The sequence below is a fragment of the Mobula birostris genome, chromosome 26 (assembly GCF_030028105.1).
Source record: "Mobula birostris isolate sMobBir1 chromosome 26, sMobBir1.hap1, whole genome shotgun sequence".
Taxonomy (NCBI): domain Eukaryota; kingdom Metazoa; phylum Chordata; class Chondrichthyes; order Myliobatiformes; family Myliobatidae; genus Mobula; species Mobula birostris.
Genome location: NC_092395.1, coordinates 29427637 through 29448332, shown reverse-complemented (window position 1 = coordinate 29448332; position 20696 = coordinate 29427637). Strand labels below are relative to the sequence as shown.

The 20696-nt window shown below is 40.4% G+C and overlaps 1 protein-coding gene across 12 annotated transcripts in view; it reads left to right on the top strand.

The window, feature by feature from the left end:
• The window catches only part of slc1a6 (solute carrier family 1 member 6), a 173740-nt gene that overhangs the window by 136269 nt on the left and 16775 nt on the right, over window positions 1–20696 (top strand). For all 12 annotated transcript variants that reach the window (XM_072244204.1, XM_072244199.1, XM_072244202.1 and 9 more), the window contains 3 exons: window positions 12964–13274; window positions 19735–19968; window positions 20158–20352. In XM_072244204.1, coding sequence (XP_072100305.1) covers window positions 12964–13274; window positions 19735–19968; window positions 20158–20352 — 740 coding nt within the window. The remainder of the gene's footprint in view (window positions 1–12963; window positions 13275–19734; window positions 19969–20157; window positions 20353–20696) is intronic.

Here is a 20696-nt window from a genome sequence, read left to right as displayed (position 1 = left end):
TCCATAACCTTTGATGGACTGTAGGGCAGTCAAGAATTAGTGGCACCTGGTTTTTGAGAGTGGCTAGACTGTCTGAGAAGAACTAATTATGCAAATTCCTTGTGACCTCCAACAGGAACTTAATCTGTTTCTGTTGCTGTTGTTGTTTTGTGGCCAGTTTGATGGGAGAAAATGGAATGGATTTAATAATAGTCAGTCCAACGCTACTGATACCTGTGCTGGCACAGGTAAGGTAGGTAGACTTCCTGTTGTTCAGTTGGGCAATGTCATAATCTGTCAGATGCCAGTGTTTGGACTGGGGGGTGTTGCCATGAAGTCTCAGTTAAGGCAAGATTGTGCATTTGTGGCGTTAGCTTTCCCAACTTCCTTCCTGCAAATTGCACCACTCAAGAGGAGTGAGCATTTTCAAACCTTTGCATTGAAGTCAAACAGGAAGACCAGCTTGTTTCCCTCTGGGATGAGGCCGCAGTTTTTTTTAAAATATCAGTGTATTATCACTATAGCTTCCAATGTTGGGGCAGAAGGGCTGGTGACAACAGTATGTTGGCACCATGTAGAATAAGTCCTTCCCATGCATTTGAAAGTGATACATCACCTTGTTCTGAGAACTGGTCAGTGTTGTGTTTGTTATTAGAACATAGAAGAGTACAGCTCAGGAACAGGCCATTCAGCCCACAGTGTTGTGCAAACCAGCTAAAAAGCACATCAGAAACACCCAAGCACTAATCCCTCCAACCCACACAATGTACATTTACCTCCATCTTCCTTACATCATGTGCCTATCCAAATGTCTCTTAAAAGCCTCCAATGTATTTGCCTTTACCACCATACCAGGCAGTGCATTCTAGGCAATCACAACTGAGTAAAAAGCTTACCCCTCACCTCTCCCTTAAACTTCTCACCTTCAATGCCTGAAAGGTATTAGATATTTCAACTTTGGGGAAACAGATATTCCCTGTATACTCTATCTGTGCCTCTCATAATCTTATAAACCTCTAGCCTCTGCCATTTCAGAAAAAACAATCCAACTTTATCCAGCCTTTCATGATAGCACATGCCCTCTAAGCCAGGCAGCATCCTGGTAAACCTCTTCTGCACCATCTCCAAAGCCTCAGCATTCTTCCTATAGTGGGTGACCACAACTGTATGCAGTACTCCAGATGTGGGCTAACCAGCGTTTTATAAAGTTGCAACATAAACTCTTGACTTTTGAACTCAATTCCTCTACTAATAAAAGCAAGCCTTCTTAACCACCTTATCAACCTGTGTAGCCTCTTTCAAAGGGCAATGAACTTGGAACCCAAAATCTCTCTCTGCTGAGCAACAATATTAAGGATTTTGCCTTTAATAGTGTAGTACCACCTTGCATTTGCTCTACTGAGGTGCAACACCTCACATTTATCTGGGATAAACTCCATCTGCCATTTCTCTGCTCACATCTGTATCTGATCTAGATTGCGCTGTATTCTACATCATCCACAACTCCACCAATATTGGTATCATCCATAAACTTACTAACCCACCCATCTACGATTTTCATCTGGGTCAATTACATATATCACAAATAGACAAATAGCAGAGGCTCCTGGAACAGATCCCTGTGGAACACCACTAATTACAGGCCTCCTGCTTGAATAAGCCCTTTCAACCATTACCCTCTGCCTTCTAGAAGATTAGACTCCCATGAGGGACTTTGACAACTGCCTTAGAAAATCCATGTAGACAATATCTACTGCACTACTCTCATCAGTCTCTCTCGACACCTTGTCAATAAACTCAATCAAGTTGGTAGGACACGATCTGCTCTTCACAAAGCCATGCTGCCTCTCATTAATTTGGCCAACAGTTTCCAAATGCTCATAAATACTAAACCTAAGAATTTTTTCCATCAATTTCCCTACAACTCACGTGAGACTGACCTGTCTGTTGTTCCCAGGATGTTCCCTTGTTCCCTTCTTAGAGATACAACATTAGCCACTCGCCAGTCCTCCAGGCTAGAGAGGATACAAAGATACCGATCAAGGTCCCAACAACCTTGTCTCCTGCCTCCTTCGATAACCTGGGGACAATTCCATCAGGCCCTGGGGACTTATCCACCGTTATACTCATCAGGAGAACACTTCCTCCTCCTTAACTTCTAAATGCCCTCATGTATTTATACACTCAGCACTGATCTCCTGGTCTTCCTATCCTTTTCCCTGGTAAATACTGAAGCAAGATGCTCATTAAGTGCCTCACTCACATTCTCCACATTCAAGCAAATATTTCTGCACTTTATCGTTAAGTGGCCCCACTCTCTGCCCTTGCTCTTGATGTGTGTACAGAATGTCTTGGGATTCACTTTCATCCTACTTGCCAAGGACTTTTCTTGGCCCCTCCCAGCTTTCCTAATTCCCTTCTTTAGTTCTTTTCTGGCTTCTTCATACTCCTCGTGTGCTCCATTTGATCCTAACTTCTGAAGCTTTATATATTTTCCCCTTTTATACTTTATAAACTTTTCCTTTTTCTTCTTGATTAAATTCATCACCTCTCTGGACATCCAAGGTTCTCTTACCTTTCCATCCCCGCCCTTCCTTCTACCTATCCTTATCTAGATCGCTATTCTGAAAGTTCAGGAGTTGTGGTCCCTGTTCCCTAACAGCTCACCCACTGAAAGGTCAGTCCCTGACCAGGCTCATTACCCAACACCGGGTAAAATGTTGCCCCTCCTCTCATTGGACCATCCACTTATTGATTCAAGAAACCTTCCTGGATACACTTAACAAATCCTGCCCAATCTAAACCCTTTGCACTAAGAAGGTTCCAGTTTATATGAGGGAAGTTGAAATCCCCCATGACAACAACTGAATTATTTTTACATATTTCCTAAATCTGATTACATATCTGTTCCTCCATGTCCTGCTGGCTAATTGTGGGGGGGGGGGGGGAGGAGTCTGTAGTACAGTCCTGTCAGTGTGATTGCATCCTTCCTATTCCTGAGTTCTACCCAAATGGACTCAGTGATTGATCCCTCAATTTTGTCTCCAATGAGTGCAGCTGTGATACTGTCCCTGATTAGCAGTGTAACTCCCCCATCCCCCTCTTAACTCCTTGTCTATTTTTTCTAAAACTTCGACAACCTGGTACATTAATCACCCATTCCTTTCCATCTCGCAACCACGTTTCGGTAATGGCTACAACATCGTAGTTCCATGTACTGAACCATGCTTCCATGCTCTAAGTTCATCACCCTTACCCATAATACTCCTAGCATTAAAATATACACACTTCAAACTACGCAGCCCATCATACCCGTTATTTCAATTTTGACTTTCAGTACTTTCCCTGACATCTACCTTCTGATCAGATCCTTCCCTTAATGACTCGTGGTGCACACTGCCGGACTACTGTTCCTTTGGTGAACTGGTCTAAAACCCAACCGCTTCACTGCTTCTGAGTGGTGACAAGTTTACTGTGTCTGAGATCATGCATGCTCTTCATTTTCTCATGCTGTGTTGTCTGAAAATTTCTCACTAAGTCCAGGAAGTGAGATTGGAGAAGGGAAGGAAGAACAGGCAGGCTTGTTCCAGTCTCCAGCCCATTGACAGCTCAGATGGACTGTAGCCATTCGCGAGAGGTGTAGAGTAACAAGCTAACAGGGTTCTGTAGGGTCTTTTGCCTTCAGTAGGAGACTCTTAACAGGTTGCAATGCCCTTTCCACTTCTCCATTTGCTTGTGGTTACTGTGGACTGCTTGCCTGGTGTTTGAACTCATGGGCCCTAGCAAAGGCTTTGAATTCTGAGCAGCTGAATTGTGGACCATTGTCTGACACGTGTCTTTGGTATTCCAGGATGAGCAAATACAGCTTTCAGGTGTTGTATGACTGCTGCTGAGGATGTGGAGGACTGCTTGGACACCTCAACATTCCATGATAGTAATCCACAATGAAAAGATAGTTGTCTCTTTTCAGCTTGAAAATGGCTGTGCCTGCAACTTGCCATGGAACGTCTGGGAATTCTGTGGGACAGAGAGCTTCAACATGATTTTTGTGCAGTTTTCTGCATGCTTCATGTTGCTTTACATAATCTCCCAGCTGTGTGCTCAGACCAGGCCACCACACAGATTGCCTTACTTTTAGGCAACATTTTTTGATGCCTTGATGTCCTTGGTGCATTTGACTGATGATTTTGGCATGCATAGAAGCAGGAATGACAAGTCTGGAGAACTTTAGCAGCGAGCCATCAAGAATGGTGAGCATGTCTCTCTCAAGCCAGTAAGGTCTGAGTTTGTAAGCTCCTTTTGGAACAGCTGGCCATCCATGCTCACAGTATTGCAAGACCTTGCTGCAAATTTGGTCCTTTTACAACTCGGTGCAAATTTTGTCTAGTTTGTGCAGAGGAGATTTACAAGGATGTTGCCTGGATTGGGGAGTATGCCTCATGAGGATAGTTTGAGTGAACTCAGCCTTTTCTCCTTGGAGCGACGGAGGATGAGAGGTGACCTGATAGAGATGTATAAGATAATGAGAGGCATTGATAGTGTGGATAGTCAGAGGCTTTTCCCCAGGGCTGAAATGGCTAGCAGAAGAGGACGTAGTTTTAAGGTACTTGGAAGTAGGTACAGAGGAGACATCAGGAGTAAGTTTTTTACACAGACAGTGGTGAGTGCGTGGAATGGGCTGCTGGCGGCAGCGGTGGAGGCGGAAACGCTAGGGTCTTTTAAGAGACTCCTGGATGGCTACATGGAGCTTAGAAAAATAGAGGGCTATGGGTAAAGCCTAGGTAGTTCTAAGGTAGGGACATGTTCGGCACAGCTTTGTGGGCCGTAGGGCCTGTATTGTGTTGTGGGTTTTCTATGTTTCTATGTTACTCTGTGATGCAAGAAAGCTTTCACACATCTGAGCTTAGCAGATGTTGGTATCTTCCATGAGGATGGAGTCAGCTTCCGTCCACTCACTTTTGCATGGCATCCTCGACAGAGTATCTGGTGTTACATCCTGTAGTACATCCCAGATCCAAACATTTCTCTAAGAGAGGAGGTCACATAGTGGCAGTGTTTTCTCTGCCAAATCTGGAATGAACTTTCACGGCTGGTTTACCATGCCAAAGAAACTGCTGATCTCTGATACATTCGTAAGTTGTTCCACGTTCCGAATTCCTGCCAGTTTATCTGAATCTGGTTTCATTCCCTCTGAGAACAGTTCCTCACTTGAGCCTCCAAAGATGAGTATATTGTCCATGTGGCAGGCTACTCCTTCCAGCTCCTCCAAAATTTGGTTCATCCTCATCTGAAAGAGTTCAGGGGCTGCTTGAAGTCATAACATCCATTTGGTGTGATAAAGGTTCTGAGCTTCTGTAACTCAGGAGCTGAATGTGTCTGCCAGAACTTTGCTCCACCCAGCATACCCAATGTGTACTCAACAGAGGGCAGAAATAACTTCTCCCACGTCACTGCATTATTTAATTTTGTTAGATCAACACAGATCCTTAGTAGTTTGGGAACAGGGACAATGCTCACACACCAGTCTGTAAGTCCATTCACTTTTGTTGTGATGTCAAGTGTCTCCATTCTCTCAAGTTCAGCTTTGACTTTGTTCATCAATGTGACTGGTTATGCCTCACTGTGGTCAGAGAGTAGAGTATCACTCCTGACCTCAGTTGGATAAGATACTCTTCTTTCAGTACCCCCAGGCCTGTGAACAATTCTGGGTACTTTTCCTACTACTGAACATTGTTTAGTGAATCCAGCCTTGCAATGAGGTTCAGCTTCTCAATGACATGTCATCCCAATAGCGGTGAGAAAGATTCTGAACAACATGGGCATCTTCTTTTAACTGTTTCTCATTTTTAAGAAGGGAAGTAGTCAACATTCCTTTCACACTGAGCTCATGTTTCCTTGGTCCTTTTGAGTACTTTCTTTATTGTGTTTAGCATAATGCCTGTTTTCTTCACCGGTTTTGTGAACAGATATTTGGGATGGCTGTGACATCTGCTGCAGTGTCCATTTTGAACATTACTGCCTCATTTTGCAACTAAACTGCAGTACACCAACCTTGTCTATCTGAATCTAGAGCCCCAAGGAAAGCTCTCTTGTCACCTGAATCATGGTCTCCTTTGACCTCCTGAAGAACTGCTTTTGAGTGACACTGGCTTTTAAAATGGCCAACTCTATTGGATTGGTGGTATTTCACTCCTTTTGCTGGCCAGGCTCTTTGACGCGGAATGGAGACTTGCTGCATCTCCTGCAGTTCGACATTTTACCTGGTCTTGGTTTCACTTGTCTGTTTTGTTTGAGCTGAGCTCTCCTGTCACTTCTTTCTGTAGGGTTTCTGACCACCTTGTTTGTACCCTTCCTTTTCTACAGCTTTTAGCTTGACCTCAGCATCATTTTCACGCCTGAGTTCTGCCTGTTGCTGATAAACATTCTCTTTCTTTATTAATCATTTTATTGATTTTTTAAAAAGGCAAAGATACAGTCAAGAGGTGAATTAGTTCAAATACATATATCAGGTACATTATAAACCAAGATTAAGATAAATGTCAAAATCATAGATAATGTTAAACTAGTGTAAAGTATATAATAATAAAAAAATTCTTCTCTTACCAGTTTATGAAAAGAAAGGCAAAAACATTGGATTTTAAATGAAAAGAAAAACAAACCCACTACACTATAATAAAACAAAAAAAAAGGGGGACTGGGCAGTCCATTTTGAGGATGTGACAAAAAAAACAAAGAAAGAAATACTTTCTGATCAAATCTAAGACTTCAAAAAAAGAGATCGAAAGCGTAATAAATGAAAATATTGGATAAAAGGTCGCCATATTTGCTCAAATTTAAAGGATGTATCAAATGTCTGACTTCTTATTTTCTCTAAACTTAAACTGGACATAATGGAGCAGAGCCAGTAAAAGACCGTAGGCGGATTAGAATCCTTCCACTTCAATAAAATAGTTTTCCTAGCCAGTAGTGTTGAAAAGGCTATCATACGTTGAGCGGAAACAGGAATATTTCCTGCTTCCGATGGGATAATCCTAGAAATTGCCATAAGCACGTAAGGTTGTATATCCAGATCCAAAACCCTTGATAGTGCTTTAAAAACATCTCTCCAAAAGTTATCTAGCTTTATAAAAGACCAATACATACGAGTTAAATTGGCCAACTCACTATTACATCTGTCACAAATCGGATTAATATTAGGGAAGATATGCGCTAATTTATCCTTTGACATATGGGCCCGGTGTACTACCTTGAACTGTATCAAGGAATGACGGGCACAGATAGATGAGTTGTTAACCAAATGAAACATTTTACTCCATTGATTATCTGTAAATGACTCTTGAAGTTCCAATTCCCAAGCGCGTGTAATTTTATCATTGGATATCATTCGTAAACTCAGTAACCGCTTATAGATTATAGCTATCAACCCTTTTTGAAATGGTTTAAACTGAAAGAGAACATCTATAATATTAGGTGGATAAACAGAAGGGTAATTTGGTAACAAACCACGTAAAAAAAATCCTAATTTGTAAATACCTAAAAAAGTGTACATTAGATGAACCATATTTGTCCGCTAACTGAGAAAAAGACATTAAACAGTCCCCTAAAAATAAATCTGAAAAAGTTATTATTCCCTTGGTTTTCCAAATTAAAAAGGCCTTATCCAAAGTTGATGGTTTAAAAAAAAATTGAGATAAATATTATTAGAAAGAATAAAATTATTAACCTCAAAACATCTATGAAACTGGAACCAAATCCTTAATGTATGTTTAATAACAGAATTAAGTTCTTGTCTGCTAATCTTAGAAAGCAAGAAAGGAAGAGGAACTCCCAGTAAAGAGGCCAAAGAGAAACCTTTCACCGAGTTTGCCTCTAGACCCAACCATGAAGGACATTCATGTATATCTAAACAGTGAAACCAAAAAGTAACATCGACTATTGATTGCCCAATAGTACATTCTAAAATTAGGCAAAGCCATACCACCATCCTTTTTTAATTTCTGCAATAAGAGTTTACTCAATCTAGGAATGTTATTGTTCCAGATGTAAAATGAAATTATAGAATCTATTCTATCAAAGAACTTTTTAGGAACAAAAGAGGGAACTGCCTGAAATATATTTTAAAATTTTGCTAAAACTATCATTTTAATAGCATTAATTTGACCTATTAATGATAATGTCATAGGAGACCATTTAGAAGTCATTTGTTTGGTGTAGTCAATTAATGGAAAAAAATTGTATGTATATAGATCCTTAAAATTTTTAGTAATTTTAATACCAAGGTAGGTAAGGTAAACTGATGAACATTCTCACCCTGCCTGACCAGAGTAATAGCTTTCTCCAGTGTGAGTTTTGCTTGCAACTAAACGTCTCAGTGAAAACTTGGTGTCTAGTAGCCCGACAACAATCTTCTCCCTAATGAGCTCATCTCTCAGATTTCCATATGCACAGTTGTCTGACAGTGATGAAGTCATTTACACTTTCATCCGGCTCCTGTTTTCTGGAGTTGAACTTTGCCCTCTCATATATCAATCACATTTCACTTTCCTATGAAATATTCTTTGAATTTGTCCTGCACTGTTTTTGTACTCTTTTTTCTGAGCTTCCGTCAGTCCTAATCCACCCATGATGTCATCTGCTTTGTCACCCATGCAATATATCAGTCTGCTTACTTGATGCTCTTCTAAAGCTTGATTGAGATTGTTTGCAACCCTAAATCTCTCAAGGTTTATGAGCCATCTCTTTAAGTCCACTGGTTTAGAGAAATCAAATGACTCGGGGTGGGGGGGGGCTTTATTAGGTAAATACTTGTAGGTACTTGCAGGTATTTGCTCTATTTTCCTGTTTGTTTATTTAATGTTTTATTTATTTGGACTATAAAAGTCTTCTTTTCTCTGGCTGAGATTTTAACTGACTTCCCTTCTGTGTCTGTGCCTCTGTGCACTTCTCCAGGCTAGGGATTACTACAATGTATTCACTTTTGGCTGTAGCTCAAAGGCGCTGCCTAGCAACCCTGGCCCTTACTCAGCTTCTGCCTCATGGTGCATACAATTAGCAACTAGCATGGGCAGTTTAGGTTGATAGGTCACTGGATATTTTTCATAGATATATGCAAACAAGAACAGTCTTACTGTAAATTCTTTCTTGTTGGGGATCTCACTTGGTCTGTAGCACCAAGTCATGAACGATCAACTGCTTCTGACACATTGTTGTGATGGTTATTGAGGAATAATGCAGAGCACAGCAGGACACCAGCATACAGGATACTCAACTGAACTTTATTGATAACCCTGCTTGTACAGTATGTGAACTCCTCCCATGTAGAAGTGGCTAACTCAGTGGCATGTGATTAACTACCACTGCAGTCACCTCCTGCCCATCAGGCCTCATTCAGCCCGGGGGCATAATACCGAAACATCGGAGTTCTCATTATTTGATAGTAAGTGATGTTCACCTCTGTTGTTGAGTCTGGCCATGATGGTCCTCATCTTTCAGGTCTCAGATTTCACATTGAGGCATGGAGGTTTCTTGTGAATGACTTGTTCTAAGGTTGGATGGCCATTGCACATCAGCTGGTGGTCATGTTTTAATGCATCATATCAATGATAACTAAGTAGAATGATGCAATAGAATCCACAGCTTGTTTACATGCAGTTTTGAATTTTCACCAGTTGAAAATATAGAAAAATATGTGTCCATAGAAAGGGGTTTGCACCAGATTTTGGTGCAGTGATTCACAGTTGTATCAAATTAAGATTAACCAAAGAAAAAAAGCAGAATTAGGACCTGACTTGATATATTCTCTTTAGAAGACATTAAACCTGACTCACACGGCCGCTGTGAGAAGACCAAAAGATAGGGTGAAGGGGAAGGCTGAAATTGGAGCGGGAAGAAGAAAGATGTGCCAGTAGAGGAGTTTAGGAGTCCAATAGCAAGGTTCTTCATGCTTTGAAGTAGCTCAGTTGTGTACCAGGGCCTATCATGCTGCTCCATAGCAATCATCTGGGCCTTGGTGCTGCCTATCAGTAGGTAAAGGAGAACCAGAGGCGTGGGCTAATGGTACAAGTTCCCCTCAAGATATGGAGCAGGCTGTTTATGGATTTCAGTTTGGCATTCAATACTATTGTCTCACAGACTTTGCTGAACAAACTCTTTGGTCTAAATGCGCCACTGTGCAACTGAGTGATGGACTTCCTAATCATCAGACCTCAGATAGTTAGGATGCAAAACTGCTCCTCCCTCCCCATCATCCTCAGCGTGGGTGCCCCCCAGGTCTGTGCACTGAGCCCACTGCTGTGCACTCTGTTCATACATGACTGCATGACCAAACACACAAGTAATCACCTTGTCAAGTTCACTGGTGATACAACAGTAGTGGGGCTCATCACCAACAACGATGAGCCGGCCTACAGAGAGGAGATGGAAGAGCTTGAGGCCTAGTACCAGGCAAATAGCGTCTTCCTCAATGTCGTCAAGACAAATTAAATGGTTACTAACTTCAGGAGAACCTGCATCACTCACACCCCTCTTTACATTGGCAGTACAGCAGTGGGAACTATGAACAGTTTGAAACTCCTGGGAGTGCACATCTCAAGCAACTTCTCTTGATCCCAGGACACATTATACACAATCAGGGAAGCTCACCAACACCTCTACTTCCAGAGGAAGAGAGCTGAAGAGAGCAGGACTTTGCACATCTATACTCACATCACTCTACAGAATGTGTTCTTATTGTGCGTATGTGCTTATTGTGCTTTTTTTGTGCTGCATCAGATCTCCCAACTGAGCAGCTGTCAGTTCCATTCCCCCCTCATTTACCTGTGGCACTGAAACATATTCTCCCAAACATCCCCATCAACTCCTCTCGTGATTCTAGTTTTTCAGGAGTACACCATGCTACGTCTTTTGGGTTTTGACAAGAGCTCACAGCAGATGGTGAATAGGCAACTGGTAACTATGTCAATGAATAATCCAATTTAAGCTCAGCATACCTTGGAGTTATTACCTTTAAACCGTTAACATCTTGTCTTCTGTATTACCTGCAGTGAGTGGGAAGATATTGTATAGTGTCAAAGTTCAAGATTTATTTACTATCCAATATGCATGCAGTATACAATCCTAAAATCCATTTTCCTGCAGACAGACACAAAACAAAGAAACACAATGGAGCCCATTCAAAGAAAACGTCAAATACTTAATGTGCAAAAAAAAGAACAAATCATGAAAACAGCAAAAACCAAGTGAAAAACGCTTGCATTCAACACACCATCAAAATGTAAATTACAGGTTCCAAAAGTAGCAGAATCATATTTGAAAGGTGGTGTAGAAGAAGAAAAGGGTGTCATCTTTGTTCCTGTTGTTCGCTGGTGCCATCTTCCACCATGGTGGGGATATGGTGAATGGTTTTGGAGGACACAAGCAATCCAGAACAATGCTTGACAATATGCTTAGCAAATGTAACATTAGCATTAATTTCCAGAAGACTAGGATATAAAAGCAAGGATGTAATGCTGAGGCTTTAAAAGGCATTGGTCAGATCATATTTGGAGTATTGTGAGCAGTTTTGGGCCCATATTTAAGAAAGGATGTACTGGCATTGTAGAGGGTCCAACAGAGGTTTATGAGATTGATCCCAGGAATTACTGTATAATGCCTCTGGGCCTGTACTTGTCAGAGTTTCAAAAGATGAAGGAGAGATCTCATTGAAACCTCCTAAATATTGAAAGGCCTAGAAAGAGTGGAGGTGAATAAGAAGTTTCCAATAGTGGGAGAGTCTAGGACCAGACAACAGAGTCAGAATCGAAGAAAGTCCCTTTAGAACAGAGTTGAGGATGAATTTCTTTAGCTAGAGGGTGGTGAGCCTGTAGAATTCATTGCCACAGATGACTGTGGAGGCCAAGACATTGGGTATACGCAAAGCAGAGGTTTGTAGGTTCTTGATTACTAAGTACGTCAAATGTTATGGGGAGAAGGCAGAGAATGGAGTTGGCAGGGAAAATAAATCAGCCATGATCAAATAGTGGGGCAGACCTGATGGAAAGTGAACGCTACTATGGATCATTCTCTTCAACAAGTCAAAGGCCTCAATATTTGCGCAGAAGAAACAAACTATAACACAGGACAAATTGTTAACAAGGCATCAGGAATAGTGTGAAAGCTGGAAATAATGTGGGCAGTACAATAGCGTAGCAATTGGTATTATGCTATTACAGTGCCAGCAATCAGAGCTCAATTCCCACTGCTGTCTGTAAGGAGTTTGTATATTCTCCCCTTGACCTAATGGGTTTCTACCAGGTGCTCTGGTTTCCTGCCACGTTCCAAAGATCTACAGGTTGCAGTTAGAGTATGTTGGTGACTGAAGAATGGTGACACTTCGGGCTGCACCCAGCACATATTAGGACTGTGTTGGTCATTGATGCAAATGATGCACTTCACTGTACGTTTCAATGTTTTGATGTACGTGTGACAAACAAACCTTTTCAAACATAAAAATTCATGGTGTGGCTTCGTACAGAGGACTAAACAGGAATGACAACAGGATTTTTATGTAATAGAAGGTCTAGCATTCAACTTTGGAAACATCCTTAAAAAATTAAGGGTCTTTCATGTACCCAGCCAAAAAAGACAGTGAAATATGAACTAAAGTTGTGGTTCTAGTCAACTTAGTCAACAATTTTTGATGATGCAGCTGCTTTGTTTATTGATTCATACTCCAGCCATATTGGAAACAAGTCCTGGAAGAACTAATATCAACTCTGGTCTAATACTATAAAAAATAGATTAGGTAAGAATATTAAATGTTAAGTAACTAGGCAACAACCAAAATATGGATGGATCTTATTTTGAATGATTGATGAACAGCTGCCAGGAGTTTCATGATAAACCACTGTTTCTGTGTTCCAGCATAAAAATAAGGTATACGTGGAAAAAGCTGGTGAATATAACTCTGAGAATGATAACAATCAAATCTTTGTTTTCATTTTGCAGTACAAAACAAATTATAACACACGACAAATCCTGAAATCAACATCACCATCCATCAACCTTACAACCATCACTGAACCATCCATTATTGACAATGTAACTGATGCTGTCAAAAAGCTGCAAGAAATGATGGTTTCTGAAGAGGTTATTCCTGTTGCTGGTTCGTCCAATGCAGTGAATGCACTGGGACTTGTTGTCTTTGCTATTGGTTTTGGTCTTGTCATCGGCAACATGAAACAACAAGGCCGGGCACTGAAGGAATTTTTTGACAGCCTTAATGAAGCCATCATGAGACTGGTCGCAATTATAATCTGGTATGTTTAAGGAAGTCATCTTTATGTATCGTACTGCCTTTCAAACCTCAGGACATCTCAAACCAGTTAACAGCCAAAGAACCAGTTTATATTGGTTATAATAGTTTTTACCAGTTAATCACTGTTGTAATATTAGAAAACACAGTGACCAATTTACACACAAGAAGCTCCCACAAGTAAGAACATCAGGATGAAATACCATTTCATCATGGTTGATCAATTTCCCTTTCACTGTATTCTCCTGCTTTTTTCCTGTAACCTTTCATGCCCTACTAATCAAGAACCTCCACCTTAAATGCACCTAATGACCCAACCTCCACAGTTGCCTGTGGCAATGAATGCCACAGATTCACCACCCTCTGGCTTCCTTCTCATCTCCATTCTAAATGGACATTCCACTATTCTGAGTCTGACTCTCCTACCATAGGAAGTATCCTCTCCAAATCTGTTCTTTTGAGGCCTTTCAATATCCGATCGGTTTCAATGCCCCCCCCCGACATCCTTCTAAATTCCAGTGAGTTAAGGCCTAGAGCCGTTAATTGCTTCATATACAATGAGCCTCTTATTCCCAGAATCATTCTCGTGAACTTCTTCTGAACCCTCTGCAATGTGAGCATATCTTTTCTTAAATAGGGGGCTCAAAACTGCTCACAATACCCCAAGTGAGATCTCACCAGTGCCTTATAAAGCCTCAGCATTACATCCTTGCTGTCATATTCTAGTTTGCCCGAAATGAATGCTAACATTGCAGTTGCCTTCCGCACTACCGACGCAACTTGCAGTTTAGAAAATGGTCTGTGCTTTTATTCCTTCTACCAAAGTGCAAGACCATACACTTCCTGACACTGTATTCCATCCTGCTCCTTCTTTGCCCATTCTCCTAATCTGTCTATGTCCTTCTGCAACCTCCCTGCTTCCTCAACACTATCTGCCCCTCAAAGCCATCAATCTTATCATCCAAATCATTGACGTACAACATAAAAAGAAGCGGTCCTAAAATCGACCCTGCTGACCACCACCAGTATCCAGCAGCCAATCAGTCAATGCTCTATCCATGCTAGTATCTTTCCTGTGATACCATATGGCACCTATGTCAAAGGCTCTCTGAAAATCCAAATACACAACATCCACTGATTCTCCCTTCTTTATCGTGCTTGTTATTTCCTCAATGAACTCCAGAAGATTTACCAGGCAAGATTTTCCCTTAAGGACATCATGCTGACTTTTGCCCATTTTATCATGTGGCTCCAAGTACCCTGAAACCTCATCTTAACAATCGACTCCAACATCTTCCCAACCATTGAGGTGAGGATAACTGGCCTATAATTTCCTTCCTTCTGCCTTCCTCCCTTCTTGAAGAGTGGAGTGACATTTGTAATTCTTCAGTCCTCTAGAACCATTCCAGAATCTAGTGATTCTTGAAAGATCATTACTAATGCCTCCACAATCTTTCAGCTACCTCTTTCAGAGCCATGAGGTGTAGTCCTTCTGGTCCAGCTAATTTACGTACCTTCAGACCTTTCGGTTTCCCAAACACCACCTCCTTAGTAGTAGCAACTGTATTCACTTTCTTCCCTGACACTCCTGGAACTTCTTCCAGCATACTGCTAGTGTCTTCCACAGTGAAGATTGATGCAAAGTACTTATTCAGTTCATCCCCCATTACTACCTCTCCAGCATCATTTTCCAGCAATCTACTATCTACTCTTGCCTCTCTTTCACTCTTTATATATCTGAAAAATACTTTTACTATCCTCTTACATATTGCTGGCTAGCTTACTGTCATATTTCAACTCCCCCTCCCCACTTATGGATTTTTAGTTGCCTTCTGGTGTTTTTTAAAAGTTTCCTCTGACTTCCAACTAATTTTTGCTCTGTTATCTGCCCTCTCTTTTGCTTTCACGTTGGCTTTGTTAGCCACAGTTGCATCATCCTGCCTTCTTCTTTGTGATATATCTATCCTGTGCCTTCCAAATTGCTGCCAGAAACTCCAGCCACTGGTGCTCTGCTGTCATTCCTGCTCGTGTCTCCTTCCAATCAACTTTTGCCAGCTCCTCTCTTTTGCCTCTGTAATTCCCTCTACTCCGCTGTAATTCTGATGCATCTGACTTTAGCTTCTCCCTCTCAATGGGGAGGGGATCTCGTTGTTTGGAATAGAGAAGTTAAGGTTTTTTCAGATTTATTTTACTTTAATGTTTTTAATTAATTCTATGTGTTTGAATGACTTGTTTAAACTCATGAATCATTTACATCATTCACAATCATTACTAAATATCTCCACATGGTGAAAACACGCCAGAAACCAAAATTAAGCTCCCAGCTTTATTCAGTGGTTCCAAGTTTTGTTCTTGCTGTCCAAATTGACTAGGTTTACTTAAGGCTTTTCTATCCCCCTTTTGTTGTTACTAAATAGCTACATTGTATATTCCTTCAATCTATGATTCACCAAGAATTATAATGCCGTCATTAGAACCATTCCTTAAGGACTCTGAAAGTCCTTTCCATGGTTACATTTTGTGGAATTGGGTGAGCTAGTTACTGTTTATTGAGCAAAAAAAAGAGAATATTTCAGATGAGAAAATAAGGCTTCTAAAAACAAAAATAAATTTGGAAAAAAGTATTTATTTTGAAAACATCTAAGCATGAAGAAAAGGATCAAGAGAAGAATGATGTAATGACACCACCCAAATATTTATGTACTTCTGTATGTTCAATAGCAGTTGCAAAGATCCAGCAAGCATATCCTGTTTCTGTTTGCCAAGTCCTCTTGGAATTTAGTCTGAAGAACATTCTTTCAATTTTGAAGATATGAGAAACATTCCAGCTCAGAACTGCAATCAGGTTTATTGTCACTGAATTACATGAATTGAAATGTGTTGCTTTGCAGCAACAGTACCGTCCAAAGACATAAAATTACTATAAATTACAACTTAACTGATAGGGCAAAAGGAGGAATAATGAGGTACTGTTCATGGACTGTTAAGAAATCTGATGGCAGAGGGGAAGAAGCTGTTTCTGAATTGTTAAATGTGGGTCTTCAGGCTGAATTTGATCAAACAAAGCAGAGTGGAAATAGCAGGATAAACCTTTAAAATATTTTGTACATATAAAAATTCCAGAGAGCTATGGAACTCGTACATTAGTTACTCTGTTTACTTGAGATCATTTCTGTAGTTGGAGCACCCTGTGTCCCTCAAGTTCAATTGGGAAAGGCCAATTTTACTAAACAGAGAGATAATTTAGAATGACTAGAAACAGTGAGAAGTTAAGACAGTGTCAGAACTGTTATGGGAATCCAAGAGGTCAGAATGAATAGGTTCCAAAGAAAAAGGATGAAGGATACAACTACCAAACCTCGAAGTGTCAGTATTCTAGGAACAAAAAGACAGCTTTCTGGTAGTGAGGAAACAGGAATTTTAGGGAGTGGCAAGTCCACTAGAATTGATGCCAGGTTTGTTCAGCTGTACAGAATGAGGAACCAGCCTGGAGGAAAAATATAGCCCAGTCTTGGTCCTATTTCTTACTTTTTAAAGGCTCATGCCAACCTGAAAACACTGCAGAAAGCCCCAAAAAACATAGAAAGTACAAGAGTGTAGCAAAAAAAATAGGATGGTCGAGAAAGGAAATGAAAACAAAAATAAAGGCAAGTAAAATCAAGGAAAACTGAAGAAGTTTTATAACTACATTACAAGCATGGGGATAGCCAAGGCAAAATTAGGACTCAAAAAAGGACCCAAAAAAAGGCAACTGTACATAAAAGCAGAAGACAAACAGTGCACCTTTATAAAAGATAGGCACAATGCAGGCATTGTAGTTAGAAGGAAGAAGAAATATTGGATAAGAATAACAGAACAGGAGAGGAATAATATAAAAGTTGATGGTTTCATATAGATCTCCATCAAGTAAAGGTAAAACATAAAGAAATACAGTAGTTGAGGTTTAAGCCATCATTCTTACATCTACGGTGATGAAATGCTTTAAGAGTTTGGTTATGGCCAGAATCAACTCCTGCCTCAGCAAGGTCCTGGACCCACTGCAATTTGCCTATGGCTCCAATAAATCTATGGCAGATGCAATCTCAATGGCTCTTCACATGGCCTTAGACCACCTGGACTATAAACACCTATGTCAGTATAATATTTGTTGACTATAGCTCAGCATTTAGCACCATCATTCCCACAGTCCTGATCGATAAGCTTAAGAACCTGGGCCTCTGTACCTCCCTCCACAATTGGATTCTTGACTCCCTCACCGGAAGACTACAATCTGTGCAGATTGTTCATAATATCTCCTCCCCGATGACAATCAACACTGGCGCACCTCAGGGACGTGTGCTTAGCCCATTGCTCTACTCTCTCAGTACCCATGAATCTGTGGCTAGATATAGCTCAAATGCCATCTATAAATTTGCTAATGATACAACCATTGTTGGCAGAATCTCAAATGGGAATGAGAGGGTGTACAGGAGCAAGATATACCAACTAGTTGAATGGTGTCGCAGCAACAAACTTGCACTCAACATCAGTAAAACCAAAGAGCTGATTGTGAACTTCAGGAAGGGTAAGACAAGAGAACACGAACCAATCCTCATAGAGGGATCAGAAGTGGAGAGTGTGAGCAAGTTCAAGTTCCTGGGTGTCAAGATCTCAAAGGATCTAACCTGGTCCCAACATATAAATGCAGCTATAATGAAGGCAAGGGAGTGGCTATATTTCATTATAAGTTTGAAGAGATTTTGTTTGTCATCTAAAACACTTGAAAACTTCTACAAATGTACAGTAGAGAGCACTCTGACAGGCTGTATCACTATCTGGTATTGGGGTGGGGGGAGCTACTGCATAGGATTGAAAGAAGCTACAGAAAGTTGTGCAATTAGTCAGCTCCATCTTCGGTACTAGCCTCCATAGTACCCAAGACATCCTTGTGGAGTGGTGCCTCAGAAGGTAGCGTCCATTCTTCAGGATCCCCATCACCTAGGGCATGCCCTTTTCCCATTGTTGCTGTCAGGAAGGAGGTACAGAAGCCTGAAGGCACACACTCAGCAATCCAGGAACAGATTCTTCCCCTCTGCCATCCAATTCCTAAATGGACAGTGAACCCATGAACACCACCTCACTTTTTAAAATATTATTTTTGCACTATTTTTAATTTAACTACTTAATATACATGTAATTGATTTAATTACAATAATGTAATACTGTAATTGATTTACTTATTTATGTTTTTTTCTATATTATCATGTATTGCATTGTACTGCTGCTGCTAAGTTAACAAATTTCACAACATATGCCGGTGATATTAAATTCGATTCTGAATCTGATCATTCCCAATCCTCTCTTGCTACAGGCGTGGTCTATTACTAACACAGAATCACTATTTTATAAGAGAAAATGGGATTAACCAGTAACTAAAACATATTCAGTCTAACCTCAGCAGTGGGTAGATAATTGGGTAATTTTCTGAGGGAGAGAATTAATCTAAGGGAAAGTGCAAAATTAGTTCAGAAATTGGCTTGGTGACAGACAAAATAACCCTGTAAAACACAGGGATTTAGATTTGTGGCTTGTACTCTTTTTCTTAATGAGAACCTGCTTGTTCTTATCCCTTGAATGCCTTTCTGACAATTCTGACACTGATTTATCTTCACGTTTACAGCTTTTCAAAATCACTTCTCTGTTTAGTAAATAGTTACTAGATATTTTGCTGACCACATGATGATTGACATGGAGTTTCTTAAGACCATAAGGCATAGGAGCAGAATTAGGCCATTCAGCTAATCAAGTCTTCTCCACCATTCCATCATGGCTGATTTATTATCCCTCTCAACCCCTTTCTCCTACCTTCACCCCATAACCTTTGATGCCCTTACTAATGAAAAACTTACAAACTTCTGCTATAAATATGCCCAATAATTTGGCCTCCACAGCTATCTGTGGCAATTAACCACCCACTGGCTAAAGAAATTCCTCCTCATCTCTGTACAGGGCTCAAAGTGATTTTTGTATCATGTATTAGTGAACCAAGTTCAAAAGTGAGCAGTATGAAGTCTACTAATAACACAGTAATTGATCATAAGGTTGACAACAGAGAAGAAAACTGTAGAATGCTGAAGTTATTGAAAGACTAATCATATATATAGGAATATTGCAAATAGAATTTCCTTCATGCTGCTTTTTGCTTTGCATTGGCATCTTTTACACAATGAGGCATACGTAGAGCATGCTGTGCCCAGTCTCCATTATATCCTGATTTGCATAATATTGCTTAACTCAAATGGATTTTCATGTGATTCAGTTGGGGTCCCTTCCTAATGTTCTGTTTGCCAAAGCAGGAACAGTAATGGGGTTGAAAACATACTCTTATTATTTGGGAAATACACATGAAAATTATGACTACTTTACATGATAAACTATTAAAAATTTGTATTACAAAACTGAAGCAAGTGTGTTTTCTATTTCAGGTATGCACCTATAGGCATCCTCTTCTTGATAGCAGGCAAAATCATTGAGATGAAAGATCTAAGTGTGATGGGCGGACAACTGGGAATGTACACTGTGACGGTTATAATCGGACTGCTAATCCATGCACTTGTTGTCCTGCCACTTCTTTATTTTATAGTCACACGCAAGAACCCCTGGATTTTTATTGGTGGAATATTGCAGGCATTGATTACTGCCCTTGGTACTTCATCCAGGTAAGGCAGGCTATCCTGTTGCCATGATGTTACTATTATCTTGGCCAGTTGATATTGTATCAGCAGGACAACCATTGCTTCCTACTCATTTTCTCTTATTCCATCTCTCTATCCTCTTACCATAATTTCTGTTTTCCTCTATATCTCTTGCTAGTGCATGAAATAACTTTAGTCTATTTATTGTTGCAGCTCAGCAACTCTCCCAATCACCTTCAAATGTCTAGAAGAAAATAATGGTGTGGACAAACGTGTCACTCGCTTCGTCCTACCTGTTGGAGCCACTATTAACATGGATGGCACAGCACTCTATGAGGCCTTGGCCGCAATCTTCATTGCACAGGTCAACAACTATGATCTAAACTTTGGACAAATCATCACCATCAGGTAGAGTATGAGAAAAGAATTTGATTTGCTAATCTTTACATTGAATGTTTCATTCATTCTTCTATAATACTCCTTGTACTGCTTGTAATTAAGAAAAATTAAACTTGCCACATTGTTCAGCACCAACAGAGAGGAAATTTCTTCGTATCTAATGTATCATTTGATGAAGAATGAAGACAAGTGCAAAAGAACTGACAAGGAAATTCAGTGATGTTTGAACCACATAGATGAAATAAGGATGTTTGTGTGAAGTTAACATACGTGGACATGTTTTATCAAGCACATCTCAAGCAATTCTAGGCTTTGTGTAGAAACCAAATCATTCTAAATAGTGTAGATTACTG